The sequence below is a fragment of the Rhinolophus sinicus genome, chromosome 16 (assembly GCF_057876585.1).
Source record: "Rhinolophus sinicus isolate RSI-liver-muscle chromosome 16, RSI-T2T, whole genome shotgun sequence".
Lineage (NCBI taxonomy): Eukaryota > Metazoa > Chordata > Mammalia > Chiroptera > Rhinolophidae > Rhinolophus > Rhinolophus sinicus.
In genome coordinates, this window is record NC_142516.1 from 4,718,114 (window position 1) to 4,736,735 (window position 18,622).

At 42.4% G+C, this 18,622-nt stretch overlaps 1 protein-coding gene across 4 annotated transcripts in view; it reads right to left on the minus strand.

Moving 5' to 3' along the window:
* Nucleotides 1–18,622, minus strand: part of NUP214 (nucleoporin 214) — a 92,003-nt gene that overhangs the window by 51,337 nt on the left and 22,044 nt on the right. For 2 of the 4 annotated variants that reach the window (XM_074331195.2, XM_074331193.2), the window contains exons 14-21: nt 17,169–17,263; nt 15,224–15,310; nt 14,868–15,017; nt 13,702–13,860; nt 11,217–11,320; nt 9,185–9,367; nt 8,425–8,510; nt 8,251–8,334 (exon numbers count right to left, since the gene is read on the minus strand). In XM_074331195.2, coding sequence (XP_074187296.2) covers nt 8,251–8,334; nt 8,425–8,510; nt 9,185–9,367; nt 11,217–11,320; nt 13,702–13,860; nt 14,868–15,017; nt 15,224–15,310; nt 17,169–17,263 — 948 coding nt within the window. Of the gene's footprint in view, nt 1–8,250; nt 8,335–8,424; nt 8,511–9,184; nt 9,368–11,216; nt 11,321–13,701; nt 13,861–14,867; nt 15,018–15,223; nt 15,311–17,168; nt 17,267–18,622 lie in introns of all 4 variants that reach the window. The other 2 variants (XM_074331194.2, XM_074331192.2) reach the window with 1 other exon arrangement.

Here is an 18,622-nt window from a genome sequence, read left to right on the forward strand (position 1 = left end):
TCCAAAACCTATGCAATTTTCACTGTTGACAGAGAAATAAATATCCAGTTTGTAATGACAATTTAATTATTACTTATTTTAAGTGGATGCAGCTGTTGTCAAATGTGAACAAGGTGGTTGGGGCGGGGGTGGGGGTCCTCTGCTCAAATGGGGCTTTGAAATACCGAGCTGTGCAGGGCAAGGACGTTCTGACGGTCAGACAAAAACAAGTGAAGTGAGAGACAGAACGAACGCTGGTACAAAAGCAGGAGACTGAGCCCTCACCAGTTCTCACAGGCAGAATAATAACATATCAGAACAGACAATCTCCCACAGTGCAATCAACAGTCAGACTGTTGCTGTCACTTCCCAACAATAAATTTCTAAGAACAGGCCTAATGCAAACTGGGAAAAAAGAAGGTCCCCAGTCCTATCTCAAACATTTCCAGAGAAATCTAATGATTCCTTTGCATCATTAGGTTAAAAAAAAAAAAAAAAAATCACTGAAACTAATGTGACCTCCCGTTTTTTCCTTCTATAAACAATGAAGTAATGTTTTATGCCATTTTACTTTCTACCACGAATTTTGGAATGCACATGACTGCCTGTGTATTGGGAAAAAAACCAAAACACAAAAATCCTAGGCCTTTCTCCTCCTCAACTTATTTGAAACAGCACTGCTACTATTTATGACTTGTTTGTCCTATAGACGTATCACTCTGTAAGATTTTGTTTGTCACAATTGTGACACGAGCAAATGCAACTGAAAACCAATGCTACATGCTAGCCTGTGCGGTTCAACTTGGTAACCATTAGCCATCTGCAGCTATTTAAGTTAAAAATAATTAAAAGTCAATAAATGAAAACTTCTAATCCTCAGTTGTATCAGACACGTCAAGGGCCCGACGCCACACATGGCTACTCTACTGAACAGCACAGACACAGAACAGTTCTATCGTCACAGAAAGTCCTACTGGACAGCACTGAGCCAGGGTACTTTGATGCAAGTACATATGCAGCAGGCGCCCTCAAAATTCTGTCCCTAACCACCAGCACCAGCAGTAAAATTGCAGTTGACGCTCCTAAGACCTGACTTGGTGCCAGGCGCTGCACAACGCATCTATCCACATTCTCTCACTTAATCTTCACAATTACCTACACATTAGAAATTGCTATTCTCTGACTTTATGCTCAATGCTTAGAAAGGTTAAGTAACTTGCCCAGGGTCATGAACTTGGTGAGTGGTAGAGCCAGAATTCAAACCTGGCTTGAAAGAGTATGTTCTTAATACTCTGAACCCCATGCCTGACAGAATTCTGCTGCCATGGCCTGTGCTCCCTGGGGCCACACCTAGGGTTACGCTGTTAGATGGTTCTATTAGATGGTAAAGGGATTCTGCAGACATAACTAAGGTTACTAATCCACTGACCTTCAAACAGAGGTTAGCTTGGGTTATCCGGGGGGCCCAGTGTAAAATCTCACGAGCCCTTAAAGGCAGAGAAATGAAGCCGAAGAGGAAGTCAGAGATGTGGCAGAAGGGGACGGCAGAGACTGAAGCCCAAGAACTCAGTGTGCTGTTGTCGGCACGCATACGGGGGGCTGGAGCACACCCCAGAAAAGAAGGCCCTCAGTCCCACAGCGGCGAGGAACTGTACTCTGCCGACACCTCTGCTGTGCTTACTAGTAGAAGTGGGAGCTTCCCCGGGGCCTTCGTGAGAGCTCAGTCAGCCAACACCGTGACTTCAGCCTGGGGGCCCTGAGCACTGGGCCCAGGGGAGCAGCCGTGCGCCTGGGCTTCTGACCCATTCGATTGTGTGATCCTAAGTAAGTGGCATTTGAAGCCACTAAGCTTGTGATCCCTTGTTATAGAATCCATAGAAAGCTAGTAGAAACCTCACAGCCTCTTAGGGCCGCAATGACCTCAACAGTTTCTCTAAAATCCTATTTCCTGAGTGCAACAAAAGATGACTCAGAGTCATCACCATTAAGAACTGAACAGAGAAAGAAACTGACATAACTATGTAACTTTCAAGGTCTGATAGAACCTGGGGGTTCTCTGTTTCCTTCCTTACCTTTCTGATGCCATTCACTGGCTTTGGGGGGAGGGAGATGCACCAATTGGAAGATGCAGTGGACATGCTCACTTGCAGAGGCCAGGGGCCTGGACCGGTTCCTCTCCCAACGGTGCTGCCCCCACAGCTGATAAATACCACCCCCACTGTGATCAAGGATGCAGCTACCTTCCTGACTTTAGAAACAGGGGCCACTGAAACCTAAAGGATCTTATTCTGTTTAAATACTACCGTTTCCCTGGAAATAAGGCCCAGCCGGACAGTCAGCAAAAATGCATCTTTTGGAGAAAACAGTAATATTAAGACCCAATATTCTATTATATTAAATAATATATTATATTATATTTTAATTATGTAGGACCTGGTCTTATTTTACTATAATATAAGACCAGGTCTTATATTAATTTTTGCTCCAAAAGACGCATTAGACATGATTGTCCAGCTAGGTCTTATTTTCGGGGAAATACAGTAGCTCAGGTTAGGAAAGGCAGAAAGCCACAGTAACAGGAAAAAAAAAAAGACAGAGGTTGTGATCATCTCCGTAGATCCAGTAGACCCCACACCTTATGGGGAACTACGGGAAGTGTTCCCTTGCAGATCAAGGCAAGGATGCCCACTCACTGGCCTCTGCTTTGGAGGTCCTACCAGTGAAATAAGGTAAGAAAAATAAAATGCTAAGACTGAAAAGGCAGAAACAAAAGTGTTAGTATCTCTGGAGGATATAACTCTTTCCGTAGAAAGTCGAAGAAATAACTAGACATATTATTTGAATAAATGAGTTTAACCAGGATGGGGATAGTCAACATACAAAGTATCTAATGTATCTCCATACACCACACCTAACATAACACATGCAATTTAAGGGGAAAACCCCCACCAGTGTAAGAGCATCAGAAAAATCGAACTCTTAGGAATAAATCTAACAAAAGGTATGTTTGTCCTCCATGCAGAAAACATTAAAAGAAAGTAAAGACCCAAATAAACATATACCATGTTTAGGAACTGAAAGATCAATATTGTACAAACGTCAATTCTCTCAAGTTGATCTAGAGATTCAATACAATCCCAATCAAAATTGCAACTATTCTCTGAAGGCTGAAGTTAGTAGAATTTAACAAGACAATTCTAATATGAATATGAAAATAGAAAGCACCAAGAAGAGCCAGAATATTCTAGATCATGAGTCGGCACAAACTACAACCATAGGGCAGCTGCCTGTTTTCACAAATAAAGTTTTACTGAAACCTAGAGGTGTCTACCTTTTTATATACTGTCTGTGGCTGTTTTCCCATTCAAAAGGCAGAGTTGAGTACCGTGTTTCCCCGAAAATAAGACCTAGCCAGACCATCAGCCCTAAGGCGCCTTTTGGAGCAAAAATTAATATAAGACCCAGTCTTATTTTAGTGTAATATAATAAAGGTCCATTCCAGACCTTTAAAATCAACCCCTAAAACTGCAAATTTATCATGAATTTCACTATCTAATAATACCACGGATCCATAAAATTTATGGTGTTCATAAACCGAAATGTTTGTCAACGAAAATGTTCAAAAACTGAGGTACCACTATTCTATAAGACCGGGTCTTATATTAATTTTTGCTCCAAAAGACGCATTAGACCTGATGGTCCAGCTCGGTCTTACATTCGAGGAAACACGGTATATGGATAACTGATTTACAACAAAGGAAAGGCATCTTTTCAATAAACAGTGTTAGACAATCAGATATCTAAATACAGCAAAATGACACGTGAGCCATTTATATCATATGCAACAATCAATTCTGGTAGGATAAACAAAGTATGGTACACCATACAATGGAATACTATTCAGCAACAAAAAGGAACGAGCCACTGATACATGTTACGTATGCATCGTGGGTGAGCCTCAAGAACATTACACTACGTGAAAGAAGCCAAACCAAAAGACTACATGATTCAATTCACACACAATTTCTTCAAAAGGCAGATCCACAGAGAAAGAAGACAGATCAATGGATGCTGAAGGCAGAATAGAAACTGACTACAAACAAGCATGAGAAAACTCTTTAAGTGATGAACATATTCTAAAACTGGAATGTGGTGATGGTTATAAAACTCCGTACATTTACCAAAAAACATCAAACTGTACACTTACAAAAGGGGAATTTGATGGTATGTAAATTATACCTCAATAAAGTTGTTAAAAAATAAATTGCAGCTAGATAGATCTCAATCTGAAAGGCAAAACATTAACATTTGTAGACAGTAATAAAAGTGCATACACTTTCTTACCTAGACATAGAGAAGGATTTCTTAGATAGTACAGCAAGTACGAAGTGTAAAAGAAAAGGCCGACAAATCTGGTTTAACATTAAGAACTTCTGTTCACTAAAAGTTATCATTAAGAGGATAAAAAGGCAGCAACAAAGTGACTATGTGCAACCCATCTAACCAAAGAGCTGGTAATCAAGAACTTATAAAAACGTCTACAAATCAGTATCAAATAGATAATGAGCAAAAGATTTAATCAGGCACGTCACAAAAGGTCTGGTTTGGTTACAAGGAAAAAAACGGACAGCAGCAAATTGGGCAAGGGTGTGGGGCAGCTGGAATATTCACAGCTTGATGGTTAAAGTGTAAATCAGTACAACCACTCAGGAAAACTGTAAGGCAGTATCTACTAAAGCTGAGTATATGGACAGAATACGAGCCAACAATTCCACTCAAGACATATAACCCGATAAAAGGGTCAATATGGCCCAAGAGACATGTACAAGAAAGCTCAGAACATTCCATTCTATTGCAGCTAAAAACATGGCCACCATGAGGGAATGGATCAACAAATGCCGTACATTCATATAACACAACACCACATGACAACAAGGCAGAAACTAACAGCTACACCAGTGACACGAATGACTCTTACAGACCTGATGTGAAACAAGGGAAATCGACACACAGGATGAACGAATGGGCTTACACCACATGCAAAGACCCCGGGCACACGCAAATCAAAATTACCATGTTTGGGGAGGCATACTTTAATAGCAAAACTGTCAAGAAAAGCAAAGATAAAGGAGACTAAACAGAATGACAACTTTAATGCAATGCACGATCCTGGATTGAATCCTAGATTTTTTTAAAAAGAGTGGCTGTGCAGGACATAAGGGGGGCAGTTGGTAAATTGTGAGTATAGATTGCATATTAGGTAACAGTATTCAATCAACGTTAAATTTACTAAATGTGAGCACTGTATTATGGTTGTGTAAGAGAACATCCTTGCTCTTAAAAGACACACGCCAAAATGTTTAGGAGTCAAGGGTCCTGTCTGCACCTTACCTTCAAACGGTTCAGCACAACGAATGACAGCAATGTGTGCACGTGTGGGAGTGAGGAGGAAAACAAAGCCGTCTGGCAAACATTACTGGGAAATAAGGGTGAAGGGTAAGTGGGCAATCACTATTATTCTTACAGCCAGGGGTTTGAAATTTTTCAAAATAATGAAAGTTGTAAATGTCAACAGGAAAAACAAACAAAAGCAAAAGCACTCTAGCACAGATGTCAGACAGTGGTGTCTTTGGGGGGCAGGCAGACTGGGGTTGCACAAGAGGAAGGCTGAGCAGGGTGGCAATGGCTAAGTTCTGTTTCTTAACCCCGGGAGAGGTGACACAGACAGGTCTTTTTGTTTTGTGCACTTTTCTGTGTATGTGTTCTACTTCACAATTTTAAAAGTTATAAATCTTTATATGCTATTATTATTCTTTACAGAATATATTCTAATGTTACATGAGTATAATGTGCAGTTATCTGTCAATGTCTGTATTTCCTTCATCAAAAGTTTTATGTGCTCAGAGACCATCTTTCTTTAATTTATCACCGTCTGGAACAAAGTAGGCAGTAATATTTGATGAATGAATGATTAAATTACATACATCTCATTCCTAAGGAATCTATGATAAAGATATATTCAGAGATGTGGTTAAAGATTTGGGAACAAGGGTTTCTGGGTAAAATCTTGGCAATAAAATTAACAGGGTTTGGATAAGCAAATTATGGCCTTTATACAAGAGAATAATGTATAGTCATTATAGGGCATATGTTCAAAGAATATTTAAAAACAGAAGGCATAGGGAGGCTCACAAAATTTTTAAAAATTTCCCCCCGTTTTTTGATTGCAGTAAAATACACATAATGTAAAATCTACTTCGTCTTAACAACTACGTGTGCTCTTCACTGGCATTAAGTACATCAAAAAGGCTATGCAGCCGTCGCCACTATCCACCTCCAGAATTCTTTCCATCTTGCAAAATTGAACCTCTGTACCATTTGACACTAACTCCCCATTTGCCTTCCCCCTCAGCTCCTGGCACCCACCATTCTACTTTCTGTCTCTATGAATCTGACTACTCTGAGGACCTCAGGTAAGTGGACTCACACAGTGCTCGTCCTTCTGTGACTGGCTTGCTTCCTTAGCATTCTGTCCTCCAGGTGTACGCATACTGCCGCGTGTATCAGGATTTCCTTCCCTTTTCAGGATTTCCCCCATTTTACTTATCTATTCATTTGTCGATGGATATTTGGCTTGCTTTTATCTTTCAGCTATTGTGAATAACCCTGCCGTGAACATGTGTACAAAATGTCTGAGCCCCTACTTTCAGTTCTTTGGGGTACATACCCACAGTGTATGCTGGATTATATGCTAATTCTATTTTTAATTTTTTGAGGAACCACCAAACTGTTTTCCCCAGTGCGGCACCAATTTAGATTCCTACTAATAGTGCACAAGAGTTCCAACTTGTTCACATCCCTGTCAACACTTGTTCTTTTCTGTTTTGTAGTAAGGGCTTGGAAGTTGACTCAGGTGGTTGGAGCGCCGTGCTGCTAATGCCGAGGTCGCCAGTTCAATGCCCACATGGGCCAGTGAGCTGCACCCTCTACAGCTAAGATTGTGAACAACGGCTCTCCCTGGAGCTGGGCTCCTGTGAGCAGCCGGAGGTTGGTGAGAGCAGCCGTGGGCTACTGTGTGCTGCCATGGGCTACCATGTGCTGCCATGAGCGGCTGGTGGCCAGCGTGAGCGGCCAGCAGTGGCGAGAGCAGCGGCCAACCAACGACTGGCAACCGACTGCCTCAGCTGGGGGAGAGCAAGGCTCGTAATACCAGCGTGGGCCAGGGAGCTGGGTCCTACACAACTAGACTGAGAAACAACGGCTTGAACCAAGGTGGTGGTGGTGGGGGAGGTGGGAGAAGGGGGGGAAAATCAGGACACAAAATTATAAATATAATTGTCCCAGCCTCATTTTCAAAAAAATCAAATTTACATATGCAAAGAAAAAAGTTAAAGAGCAAGCCGAAATGACATAATTGATGACGTATCTCAGTTGAGGGATAAGAGTAATTTTTATTCTTCTTTATACTTTTCCATATTTTTCCAATTATCTACCAAGAGAATTCTTTAGATAAAGAAAAAGATTACTATAAAATTCACTTGTCTGCAACTATTACTTACCTAATTTAGTTTTATATGATTACAGAAAAATTAATCAAACCATGATACAGTAAGATTAAGTTAAATTTCCTTCTGCAATTTTAATTACCAAAAAGGATCTGTTGTTGGGATAAAAGAAAAAAAAATTCAACTCAAAACAGGATTTTAAAGAAAAAAGGAGATATGGGCACTAAAACAAAGCCCAGTTATACCTGAAGTTGTATATAACATATATTTTAAAAAAGAAAGTTGAGGCAGTTATCTAGATAATAGCAAACACAATTTTTCCCCCCGTCAGTTCTATGGCTTCTTTCAGCAAGTGTTTTCAGCCATCATTCTCTCATCGGTGGGGTCTTCTCTTCCTTCTTAAGAAGCCTTTTTTCAAATACAATCTCACTCAAAACCCCACACAAATCGGTAAAAATAAAGCTTTGAAGCAGAGGTTCCAGTGCCTGGAGCCAGCTCAGCCTCCCCAGGCCCTTGGGAACAACTGCCACATAACCTGAGGTCTGCAGAAAACATTCAAAAGCCGAAACAACTACCTGAGCTGCTTGGTCGAGTGTGTACAAGCAGCTTCCTGCTCCAACGTTCACATGAACGACAGGTTCCAGGGACATTCTCTCTATGCCCCTATTAGGAACCTAAAGGAAAACAGAGCCACACCCCCCCCATTCTACTCCCACACCACATACTATATGGTTTGTGCTAAAAATGCAGGACCTGTTCCCTTTACCTGGCGCAGTGGATCTCACTGGTGGGGTCTTCCTCTTGGCCAAGAAGTTTCTCAGCTGGGCCTGTTTCACAGGGGACAGTTTAGCTGCAAGAAATTCATGAACTCATAAACGCTTAAGACTCGGTCAGCAAATGAAAGAAAACAGAGTTAGAGGACTGGGAAGAATGCATTTACCTGGTACTCTGGGCAAAGGTTTAGTGTGACAGTCTATGGTGGTTTTCAACAAAGCATCGCGCAGGCTTTCGAGGTCACTGTCAAGGCTGAATTAGGATAGTGTTACATACAAACCAACTACGACCGGAGAAATCTTAGGGGCGGGGGATACACTATCCTAAATATAAGTGCAAGAGATGAGAGCATTCTCAGTACAGAAACAGGAAATCTGACCAATTGGTACAATCAACCCAAAAGAGACCGTGATCTCAACATTATATACCACCCCCGCGGCAAACACAACACTGATAGGACTTCAACAGAAAGGGCAATTAAAAGCTACACATTCAGCCAAAAGGCAGAAACATAAAACCACCTTGGGAACTTCAGGGGTCAACTGTCTAACAGCGAGGGTCCGAAAGTTTCCACACTCAAGCAAAGTGACTTTGAGACAAGTCAGTCAACCTAATCCTATCGGTTAATTTTCAACAAAACAACAATCCTGTTACTGTATCTGCCATCACCTGAGCACCTGCTCGTCCCACTGGGCATACCTAGACTTCAGTGAGCTCTCCAACAATCCCATGGGGCAGGTACTGTTATCCCCAGTCTTCAGGGGAAGGAACGATGGACCAGAGAAGGTGAAGAACCTAACCAGGACATCTGAACCACGTTAAGACGACTCCACCTTGCTGTCAAACATTCATTCCCTCACTCATTCCTTCATTCAGCCATATTCATGGAGTTCGAGTGGCTTTGATAGGCTGGCTCTCCTGCACACCTGTAATTGCTGCTCTGGGACGGAACGGCCGAGGGAAGGCTCCATCGGGAAGTATGGTTATAGAGACGGAGCTGCTGGAGGCTGTCCACCAGGTGATTCAACCTCTTCCTCTGCTGGTTGATGATTTCCCGGTTGTTGGCTAGGGTGTTAAACAGCGTCTCTCGCTCTGGCACAAGCAGGCGCCTGTTAACAGCAATGAGAAAAGAATTAAATGTGAGTGGTTTGAGTTAAGGGACCTTCCACAGAAGGAAAAAAAAAAAGGACTACAAGAAATTACTAGAACATAAAAAGGGAACAAAAGCCTACTGAGAACAAAACGTAATGAGGAAAGAGCAATTTAGGATCCTGCGGGCCAGGCCTTAGGTATAATCAGGGAGAACCCCCCGACCTCCCCCCCACACCCCCACCCGTCTCCGGGGTAGGTCAGGGCCGATGGACTCCTAACAGAGGAAAAATTCACGCAGTTATACACTAAGGATATGTGTGCTGTCTGTACGTAAACTATACGGACGAAAAAGCAAAAGCCCAGGGCTTCGCTGAAAGTCCATGGGCATCTCTTCACAGTGCCGTCAGGAAACAATGGAACAGCACAGATTTCACGGCAGGAGGAACCCACCCAAAAGAACTAAAACAAGAAAGGGACGGTTCCCTTTCTTACTCGTGACAAGGTAGTTCAAGAGAAATGTTTAGAAATGCATTTCCATAGGATACAAGGTCATACTTAGAGAAAGACCTAAAGCACAGACGTGCTAGAGAATTGTTTAAAAACCTGAACTCAGCAGAAAGGGGACTTAAAAAAAGCCACTTGCCAAGCAGAGCAGAAAGTACAGGCTGTCAGGTCAAGCCATTGTCTCACATAATTCAGAACGAGGGGCGTGAGCTGTGAAATGTGTGATGGGGTCCAGCTGTCTAAGGGGACAGGTGCTGTAGGCCCCAAGCTGCAGAACCTCCCCAGCCAGGGTCTGAGGGGTCATGCTCACCTCTACCTTCCCCTGCCTACGCCCCAAGTGAGATTCCTCGGGTCGAGCACAAAGCCTTTCTCCACACAGTACAGTACAGTACAGTACAATATAGGGGATTAATTCCGCTCACTGAAGTTGAGGAACACTGTAGCCCCGGCCCTGACCACTCCACGCTGCTGCACTCAGAGGTTCTGAGATCCCACAGCACAGTAAACAAACAAACAGATCACCTCTTGGTTCGTCTCCTTACATGGCTCATCACATTAAGCAAATATAGGGGTTTCAGAAATTGAGCTTTTTGAGGGCTGATCCGTTTTTCACATTTCTTGTGGGCACTTTACTACTCTTACAATGTACTGCATTCTATTCCTTCTGGAAAATATACGGCATAAAACCAAATATCCAGGGATAGAAGACCACGGTAAAAGGTTTTCCTGTACCTTTGTCATCATTCCTCTCATCCTTTTAATTAGCCATACTAATTAGGAATGTTTTCTCAAAAAAAAAATTTGGAATATACAAAACGCAAAGGAAAAAATTCCTCTAAACCCATCTCACAACTCTATCTGACTATGTTGACAGATGGAGTTCCAGCCTCTTTTCTGTTTAAACCTCCACATGGAGATCACCCAGTGTGATTCCGTCTTACTTTTTCCATACTTTATAGATTGTATCTAATCATGATCATTATGTACCTTGTACATTCCACGTAACACAGGAAGTAGATTTAACATGATTTTTTTGAGAAATGCTGGTCAATAGCTACAGTCATCTATATTAACAAAAAGTGACCAGACTTTTTTTAGCCACTCCTCTCCTCTAACTTCTGGATAATCAGGGTCGATCCAATTTCTCACTATCATAAGTTGTGCTGCAACATAAATTCTTTTATGTAAACTGTTGTGAGCATGGTATTATCTCTACAGAACAAATTTCTAAAAGTACAATGACTGGGTCAACGAGAATCAACATCTGTAGCGTTTTTTTAATAAATGCCCCTAAATCATCTTTTAATAAGGCAGCAGCAGTATGTGCTGCACTCCCCCTGCAGTGGGGGAGACCTCGCTCACTTCTGTTTTCTCTTTTGTTCCAGGTGCCGATCCCATTCCAAGTCTAAAACATCATTCACGTCTTGGACAGCAAATTTCACATACTGATGAAGGCGCCGAATTTCCTACAAAAAAAAAAGAAAAGAAAAGGCACATAGCTCATTTCCCAATACCTTGGAAAAAGATGTATGCAGACAGTGAAAATGATTTTGAATTATTTTTCTATTGAGAACCATAATGCACAGACAACATAACAGGCTTTGAGATCATCATTAGTACATTGTAATTAAAATGCAAACCAGAAACCACCTTTTTGAGTGTGACGGAGAGGTGGTGTGAAGAAAATAGAAACAGAATGGGTGTGCCGGCCTGGGGCCTCTAGGGAACAAACGCTCTTGCTTAGTTCTCATTTTTCAGCTCCTCTGAAGTATCTCAACATGGCCTAGGAATTTTCCACTGTACTTCAGTATCCCGCCAGGACATCCATTTAGTTTTTGCTCTCCCAACCATAAAATTAACTGTACTACAGACAAAATTATCCTACAAAATAGGACTGAAAATAATTTTGAATGCATCTATTCATAAGATAGAACACATAAGTCATTTCACCAATTGAGAAAAACTCATTTCTTCTCAAAAATAAAGAATCGTTATCAGCACTAGAAATTGAATTTACCATGATTAAAATTCTCATCTATTAACTTATTTTAGGCCTGCAATAATTTTCTTTAAATTTTGGTCAAGTATTAACCTTCAAGGCTATACCACTTGGCTCTCAAAAATTAAAAATAAAGATGAAGCATTCCATCGAATATGTATACAAATGCAGATTATGTGCTATATACTGGGAAAAGCTCTTTGCATCTGTACAAAGATCTTATTGTGTTTCAATACATTTTCAAAATTATTTTTGGATAAGGGTATATGCCCCAACTGAAAAAGAAAATGTCATTTAAAGAGCGCCAGGCTGATTCCAGAAAGTGGCAATAACCTTAGCATCAAAAATAAACTTCACCTAACATCTAACTACAGCAAGGCCCTTTCTTGGAACACTCAAAATGCAATCATACCTCTAAACATTAGCTGACGCTGTTTCCTCTGAATGCTCTCCCAACTCTGTCAGAAAAAAACGTTTCTTTTACGGCCCATCACAAATACTTCCTTTCTGTGGCCTAGCTGCTTCCCACAGCAACCTATTCTACATTGTACTTTTCTGTCCATCTTTCCCTCTGCCACTTACCCAGCATGTAGGGACTACGCGCTGTAGCGCAGAGGGTAAGGGCACAGGCTCTGAGTCAGACTGCCTGAGCTCTAAGGTCCAGCATCTATTAGTGGTGAGACTTGCGTAGTCCTAGTATCTTTCCTTTGTACGTGGCATGCACTCAGTAAACGCTATTATCTACTTAGCACTGAAAAAGAAAACGATTCTCTTTGAATGGGGGAAAGTGTCTCCCAAAAGCTGTATGCTTTTCTTTTATAATAGTTTGGACACAGAGCAAGAGGTGAAAAGGCCTGCAGGAAGAGAGTGTAACTAGCTGCAGCATGGAGGCCTGTAATTTGATGAGTGGTGGGCAAGCAGCTGGCATCCTCTTGCTAAGGGAGTTAACATCCAATGGGAGGAAGCGGCTAGGAAGACAAGGGCTGCAGGCCACAGCAGGGGCTCCTGAGCTTTCGGGGAGGAAGAACTAGTTCTTTCGATTTTCTACTGCAGGCAGGCTTATCAGGCGTGGGATGGAAATGGTGGACTTTCTGGGCAGGAGACCAGGGTCATCATACTCATAGACCCTCATGTTCTGGGTGAGGAAGGCCAGTGCTGCCACCTGTGCCCCTTTCCTGCTGGGATTCTAGGCAAATGCAAGGAAGTGGGAGATGACCATCCCCTCCCTAAAGCTTGTGATACAACAGCTCCGAAAAAAATCAAAAGATGAAAACAAAAAGCAGATTTAACGAAGACAGAGAATAATGAACAATTAATGAGAAAAGTAACTTTGCTAAATTATGGCTTAGAGCAAAGAACCCAGGCAGGTGGGGGTTTCAATGCTGGTTCCACACCCACCAGCAACATTTCCTCAGGTAAGCGCTTTAGCCTATGAGCCTCAATTTCCTGATCTGTACAATGGGATCAATAACTTATCGTGCAGAACAGTTGGCTGAAGACTAGAAATAACGTGTAAAAAACACTGAGCAGAGTACCCGGTGCTCAGTGATAGTCGCTAGTTTAATAATTATTATTCATGATTTGATTTCTAAATATATCTTTTTCAACAGCATACTTTCCACCAAGCTTAAGGTCTAATTAAGAATTCTATTTTTGTTTAATCCAAAAACATTAAGGGAAAAACTGCCCTTTTCTTTGTCGCAGTGAAGGAAGTCTATGCGAAGTGCGTAAATTATTCACAGGAAATTAACTTCACAAAGGCGGTCACCCAAAGCTCAGACAGTCATCATCAGGAGGGAGGGCGACTGGAGGGTTTGCCGGACAGCACGCTCTGCTGGACTCTCCTACCTGGAGCTGGGCTTCGCTCTTGGGATCCAGCGGTCTCTTATAGAGCAAATGCAGATATCCAGAGTCACGATTTCGCTCATTTTGTTCTCTAGCTTCTTCAACACCAGCAAAGCCCTCAAGCAACGTTGTTTTCAGGGCACTTATATCTCCATGAAGAGACTAGAAAAGGTATGAGGATGTATTGATACAACATATGGTATTTCTAAGAAATAAACCTTTCTGTCTGCACTACGGAAGGTGGTGCTTCTCAAACAGTTAACACGAGGAACATGTGAGTACAGTGAGTAATCTCGCAAAGAAGCATCTCACTGCTTAGAAAGATACCAACGTTCCTTCTTAAAAATTATTTTTCTTCCTCATTGAAAAAACATACATTCTAGTGATCAGAAACTCGGACAACAGGGCAAGTGTTAATAGTCCCTATAATCCTACTACCTGAAGACAATCACTAACTCCCTGGAGAACTTTCCTCTTCCAAGCATGATATTTCAGACCACAGCTCTGGACTCAGACAGTCCGAACTGGGGTCCTGGCGCCAGCACGCAGTGACTGGGTGGCTTTGGGCTCGTTATTTCACCTCTCTAAGCCTCGGTTTCCTGACTTACAAAACAAAAAGAGTAACAGTACTTCCCACACAGGACGGTTGTGAGGATTCAATGAGATGCCACAGGCAAAGTTTTAGCACAGTGACCGGTACACAGTAAGTAGGAGTAACAGTAACACAATAAGTGATACTATTAACAGCTATTTGACATTTTTATACCATATATATGCTCTTAAGTGTTTTGCTTTTCAAAAAACCTAACACTTTACTATACCCTAACAATTTACTACAAAAGTACATTTTCAAATATACCTAAACTAACAACTATAATGATCAACTTTCATGGAGTGCCTTGTGTGTCAATGGGGTAGAAACTATTATTATTCCATTTCCCATGAGAAAACTAAACCACAGAGTAGCCAGACTGACCTGCCCAAGTCACATAATTTATTTCGTGCTGAAGGTAGGATTTGAACTTAGGCGTTCCTACATGAACCACTCATGCACATTCAAACAACACTGGTGCTGCCTGAAGAGAGCAAGTATATACACCCAGCGAGCATTAGGAGAAACATTTTTCAAAGTGCAACTGGACTTCGGAAGACTATCAATAAACACACACCTCTGTGGTCTCTTTAATTTCCAGAAGAAACGTGTGCAAGTCATCGGATTCTGTTCGCAGCATCTTCATCTCCTCAGTCGTGCCCACTTGGAAACAGGCTTTCGAAGTTCGGCCTTTCAGCTCTTCCAGCTCCTTCTGAAAGTGCGCGATCTGTAGAAGCCACAAACGAGGAGACCGCTCAGTCTGAATGGTATGGCAGTAATGTCACTGCTACTGGGCTCACAACGGCACAGACCCTGGGGACACGCCACGGTTCGATGCCAGAACAAGATGGCCACAGAGGGCTCTGCACTCAGAGCCATTCAAGTCTCACTGTCAGAGCTACTTCTGGAAAAAGCCTGCAGGAACCAATTTACCTCCTCCGCAATTCCCACCATCACAGGGTCTGAGTCTTTCCACTGATGTCCTTGCTTTTCTGGAACAGGAGGCTGAAGTGATTTTGCCTGAAATGGAAGGCAAAAAGTTTAAAACTTATGTCAAGTGTTGGCGTCTCGAAGCAGTGGGTTCAATGCCTATCAAAGCAGTGTCACTCTCATAATACAGTCACTGTTCTGTCATTCATTCTTTTGAAGCCGTATTTACTGGGTATCTACTTGGTATAAAGGCATTTTTAGACAGTGGAGACAGGTGAACAAGATGCATGAGGTCCCTACTTTCCTGGAATTTAACTTCTACTGGGACGAGACAGATAATAAAAAGTAAACAAATCAGAGCATTTCAGCTGGTGATACAGAAAAAGTAAACAGGAACACATAAAAAGGATAAAAAGGGCACGACTTTAGATGAGATGGCCCAGACACCCCTCATTGAGCACGGCCTCTGAACTGAGATTTAAATAAAGTAAGGGAGAAAGCTACAGAAAGATCTAAGGGAATCCCTTCCAGGCAATGAGAAGAGCAACTGCAAAGAATCTGAAGCAGGCAAGACCTCGACACCTTCGAAGAAAAGCGATGAAGTAAATGTGGACAAAGAGTGGTCAGGGAGGGAGCTGGGGGCAGGCCGGGGCAGGCCGCGTAAGGCTACACCAAGGAGTCTGGATTTTATTCTGAGTGTGTTGGAAAGCTACCAGCGGAGTTTTAGGAGAGTTTAAACTACTCTTTGATTTATGATTTCAAAAGCTCCCTCTTGCCGCTAAATAGAGCACAGATGACAGTAAGAGGGAGGGAGACTCGTCAGGAGGGACTAGGTAAGAGATAATGGCCTGGACTATGACGTTAGCAGGGGGGACACAGCAGCACCGTTCACGTTTACTTACACCTGGAAACTACTCGAATGCCCATCAAGAGTGGAATGGTATATAAACCAAAAACAACAAAAGAACAAGACAAATGAGAAACACAAACTCATAGACACAGACAATAGTTTAGTGGTTACCAGAGGGTAAGGGGGGTGGGGGGTGAGGGGTGGGAGATGAGGGTAAGGGGGATCAAATATATGGTGATGGAAGGAGAACTGACTGAGTGATGAACACACAATGGGATTTACAGATGATGTAATACAGAATTGTACACCTGAAATCTATGTAATTTTACTAATTGTCACCCCAATAAATTTATTAAAATATGGTATTGGGGGAAAAAAAAAAAGAGTGGAATGAATACTTGTAGTATGATCACCACTAAGAGGTTTATTCATATAAACCTCACAAATACTAGGTAAGCAAAACAGCCAGATACCAGGATACATAAGCGATGCCATTTAGAGAAGGGGCAGACAGGTTAAACTAAACTACGCTGTCAGAAATCATGACAGCGAGTCCCCCTTTGGCAAGGGTGGTGACTAGAAGGGCACATACGCAGGGTAACTCTGGGGTCCCAGTAATGTTCTATTTTTTGGTCTGAGTGTTGGTTACCAAGGTGTGCTCAGCTGGTGACAATTCACTGAGGTGTACATGTACTTTTTTCCTTATGTGTATTATATGTCAATAAGAAGTTAAATAAGTAAACTGAGATGGTAAGGAAAGAGGACGTGGGATAGATTTCCTGATTACTTTGGGATTAAGAGAAAACAATTCGAGGCTACAGTATTTTCACACATAAAGAGAACACAACAAAATGACAGCATAGCCTGGATAAGCTCAGGGACTAGCAGAAAAACAATCAGACTCTGGAGTTGAGATAAATGGCTTTTAGGAGCACATATTACAAATATTCAAAGGTCACACGCGTATATTTCCTATCACAAAGTCCTAAGTACTTTACAAAAGTATAAATTCTAAACCACACAAACCCATTTTACAAACGTGCCTGTTTGGGGCAGCAAATTAATAAGCACAGCATTGTGCACTGAGGTCCAACGTACCTGGGGAGAGCCTGCCTTTGCCACTGGAGGGGTTATCCTGGGCGATTTCTGCCCCCCCAAGGGCACCGGACTCGGACCGCCCGGAGCTGATCGCCCTGCTGGAACCAAAAGTCAGTTAAAACAGACAACACTGACTCCATCACTTCACTTCTCCCATCACAAATGTCCTTTCCTCAAATGAAAAATAAGTTTCTCCTTGTCCCTGGACCCCTTTTATGATCTTTGTTAGCAAGAGTGATGGCCGCAGTTGTGTTAGCCTCTGTTCCAAAATAACTAGAAAACATCCATTTTTAGATGTGATGTGAAACCCATTTAAAAAGCAGATAAAACCAGAGTGACTCTGGTAATAGGTGTTTGGTGGGCGCGCCCAGGAGGCCGGCCACTTGGCCCATCCTTACTCCCCACAGAGACTCCTGGTGTACCTCGAGGAACTGGGGCCAAAGTGTGTGAGGACTCGCAGGGTCTTCAGACCCTCCTTGAAGCCTCTAACACAAGACTCACCGTGTGTGCATTTGAATCACGTAGGGAGCTTTTAAAACCAACCAGCCAAAAACCCACACCCAAGTCTCACCCCCAGAGAGCCTGATAAACTGTTAGGAAAGGGATCCCCCTGAGAGTCCAGTGCAACTGGGACTGAGAGCCAATAATCTAGGACCTCCAAACTTTACAAATGAATAGTAATGGGTGTATGTGGGGTGTGGAGGAGATTGGGGCGGTGAGCAGCAGAAAGGGAGAGAGTAAATGTGCATTAAGATTCAAATTTTCTCTCCCAAACCATTAAAGAGATGTGAAAAGACTAAGCCAAGGCTTCCTAACTTTTTGGGTCTTACACAGTTATCTTTCAGAATCGAATGAAAAGTCCTGCAACGAGGCAGGTGACTTTGGCAAACTCCACAAAGCAGCCCTTTTCTCCTCAGCAACAGATAAGGAGAGACGATTTCAGGAATTTCACAGCTCGATGCTTGCTCAGTATTTACCAAAATAAAATTATCCCTCTAACACCAAATGGCAATCTAAATATGTCTGGCTAGGTATTACCACTGGCATTCATGCCAATAACCAACTTCAAAACTGCGACAGATCTGGCAAACCCCGCCTTAACCAAATGACAAATGAGCCTCACTTCTGTGAGTCAGGCAAAGCGATGCACATCCCCTACATGGTGCCACTGCTCAAAGCGTTTAAGCGGGATCTCATCATGTGGGAACAATCACATCCAAACTGAGGGACAGTCCACAAAACTACCAGCCTGCCCTCTTCGTAAGAGTCAATGTTGCGAAAGACCAAAAAGAGAAGAACTGTGTGAGATGGAGACTAATGAGACAAAATTGGAACATAAGATGATCGCTGATTTGTTCTTGGCTTGGGGGGAGAGGGGGGGCGGAAGCCATAAAAAACATTAGGATAACTGTGGAAATATGAATATGGATGGTGGATTATTGATAAATTTCCTG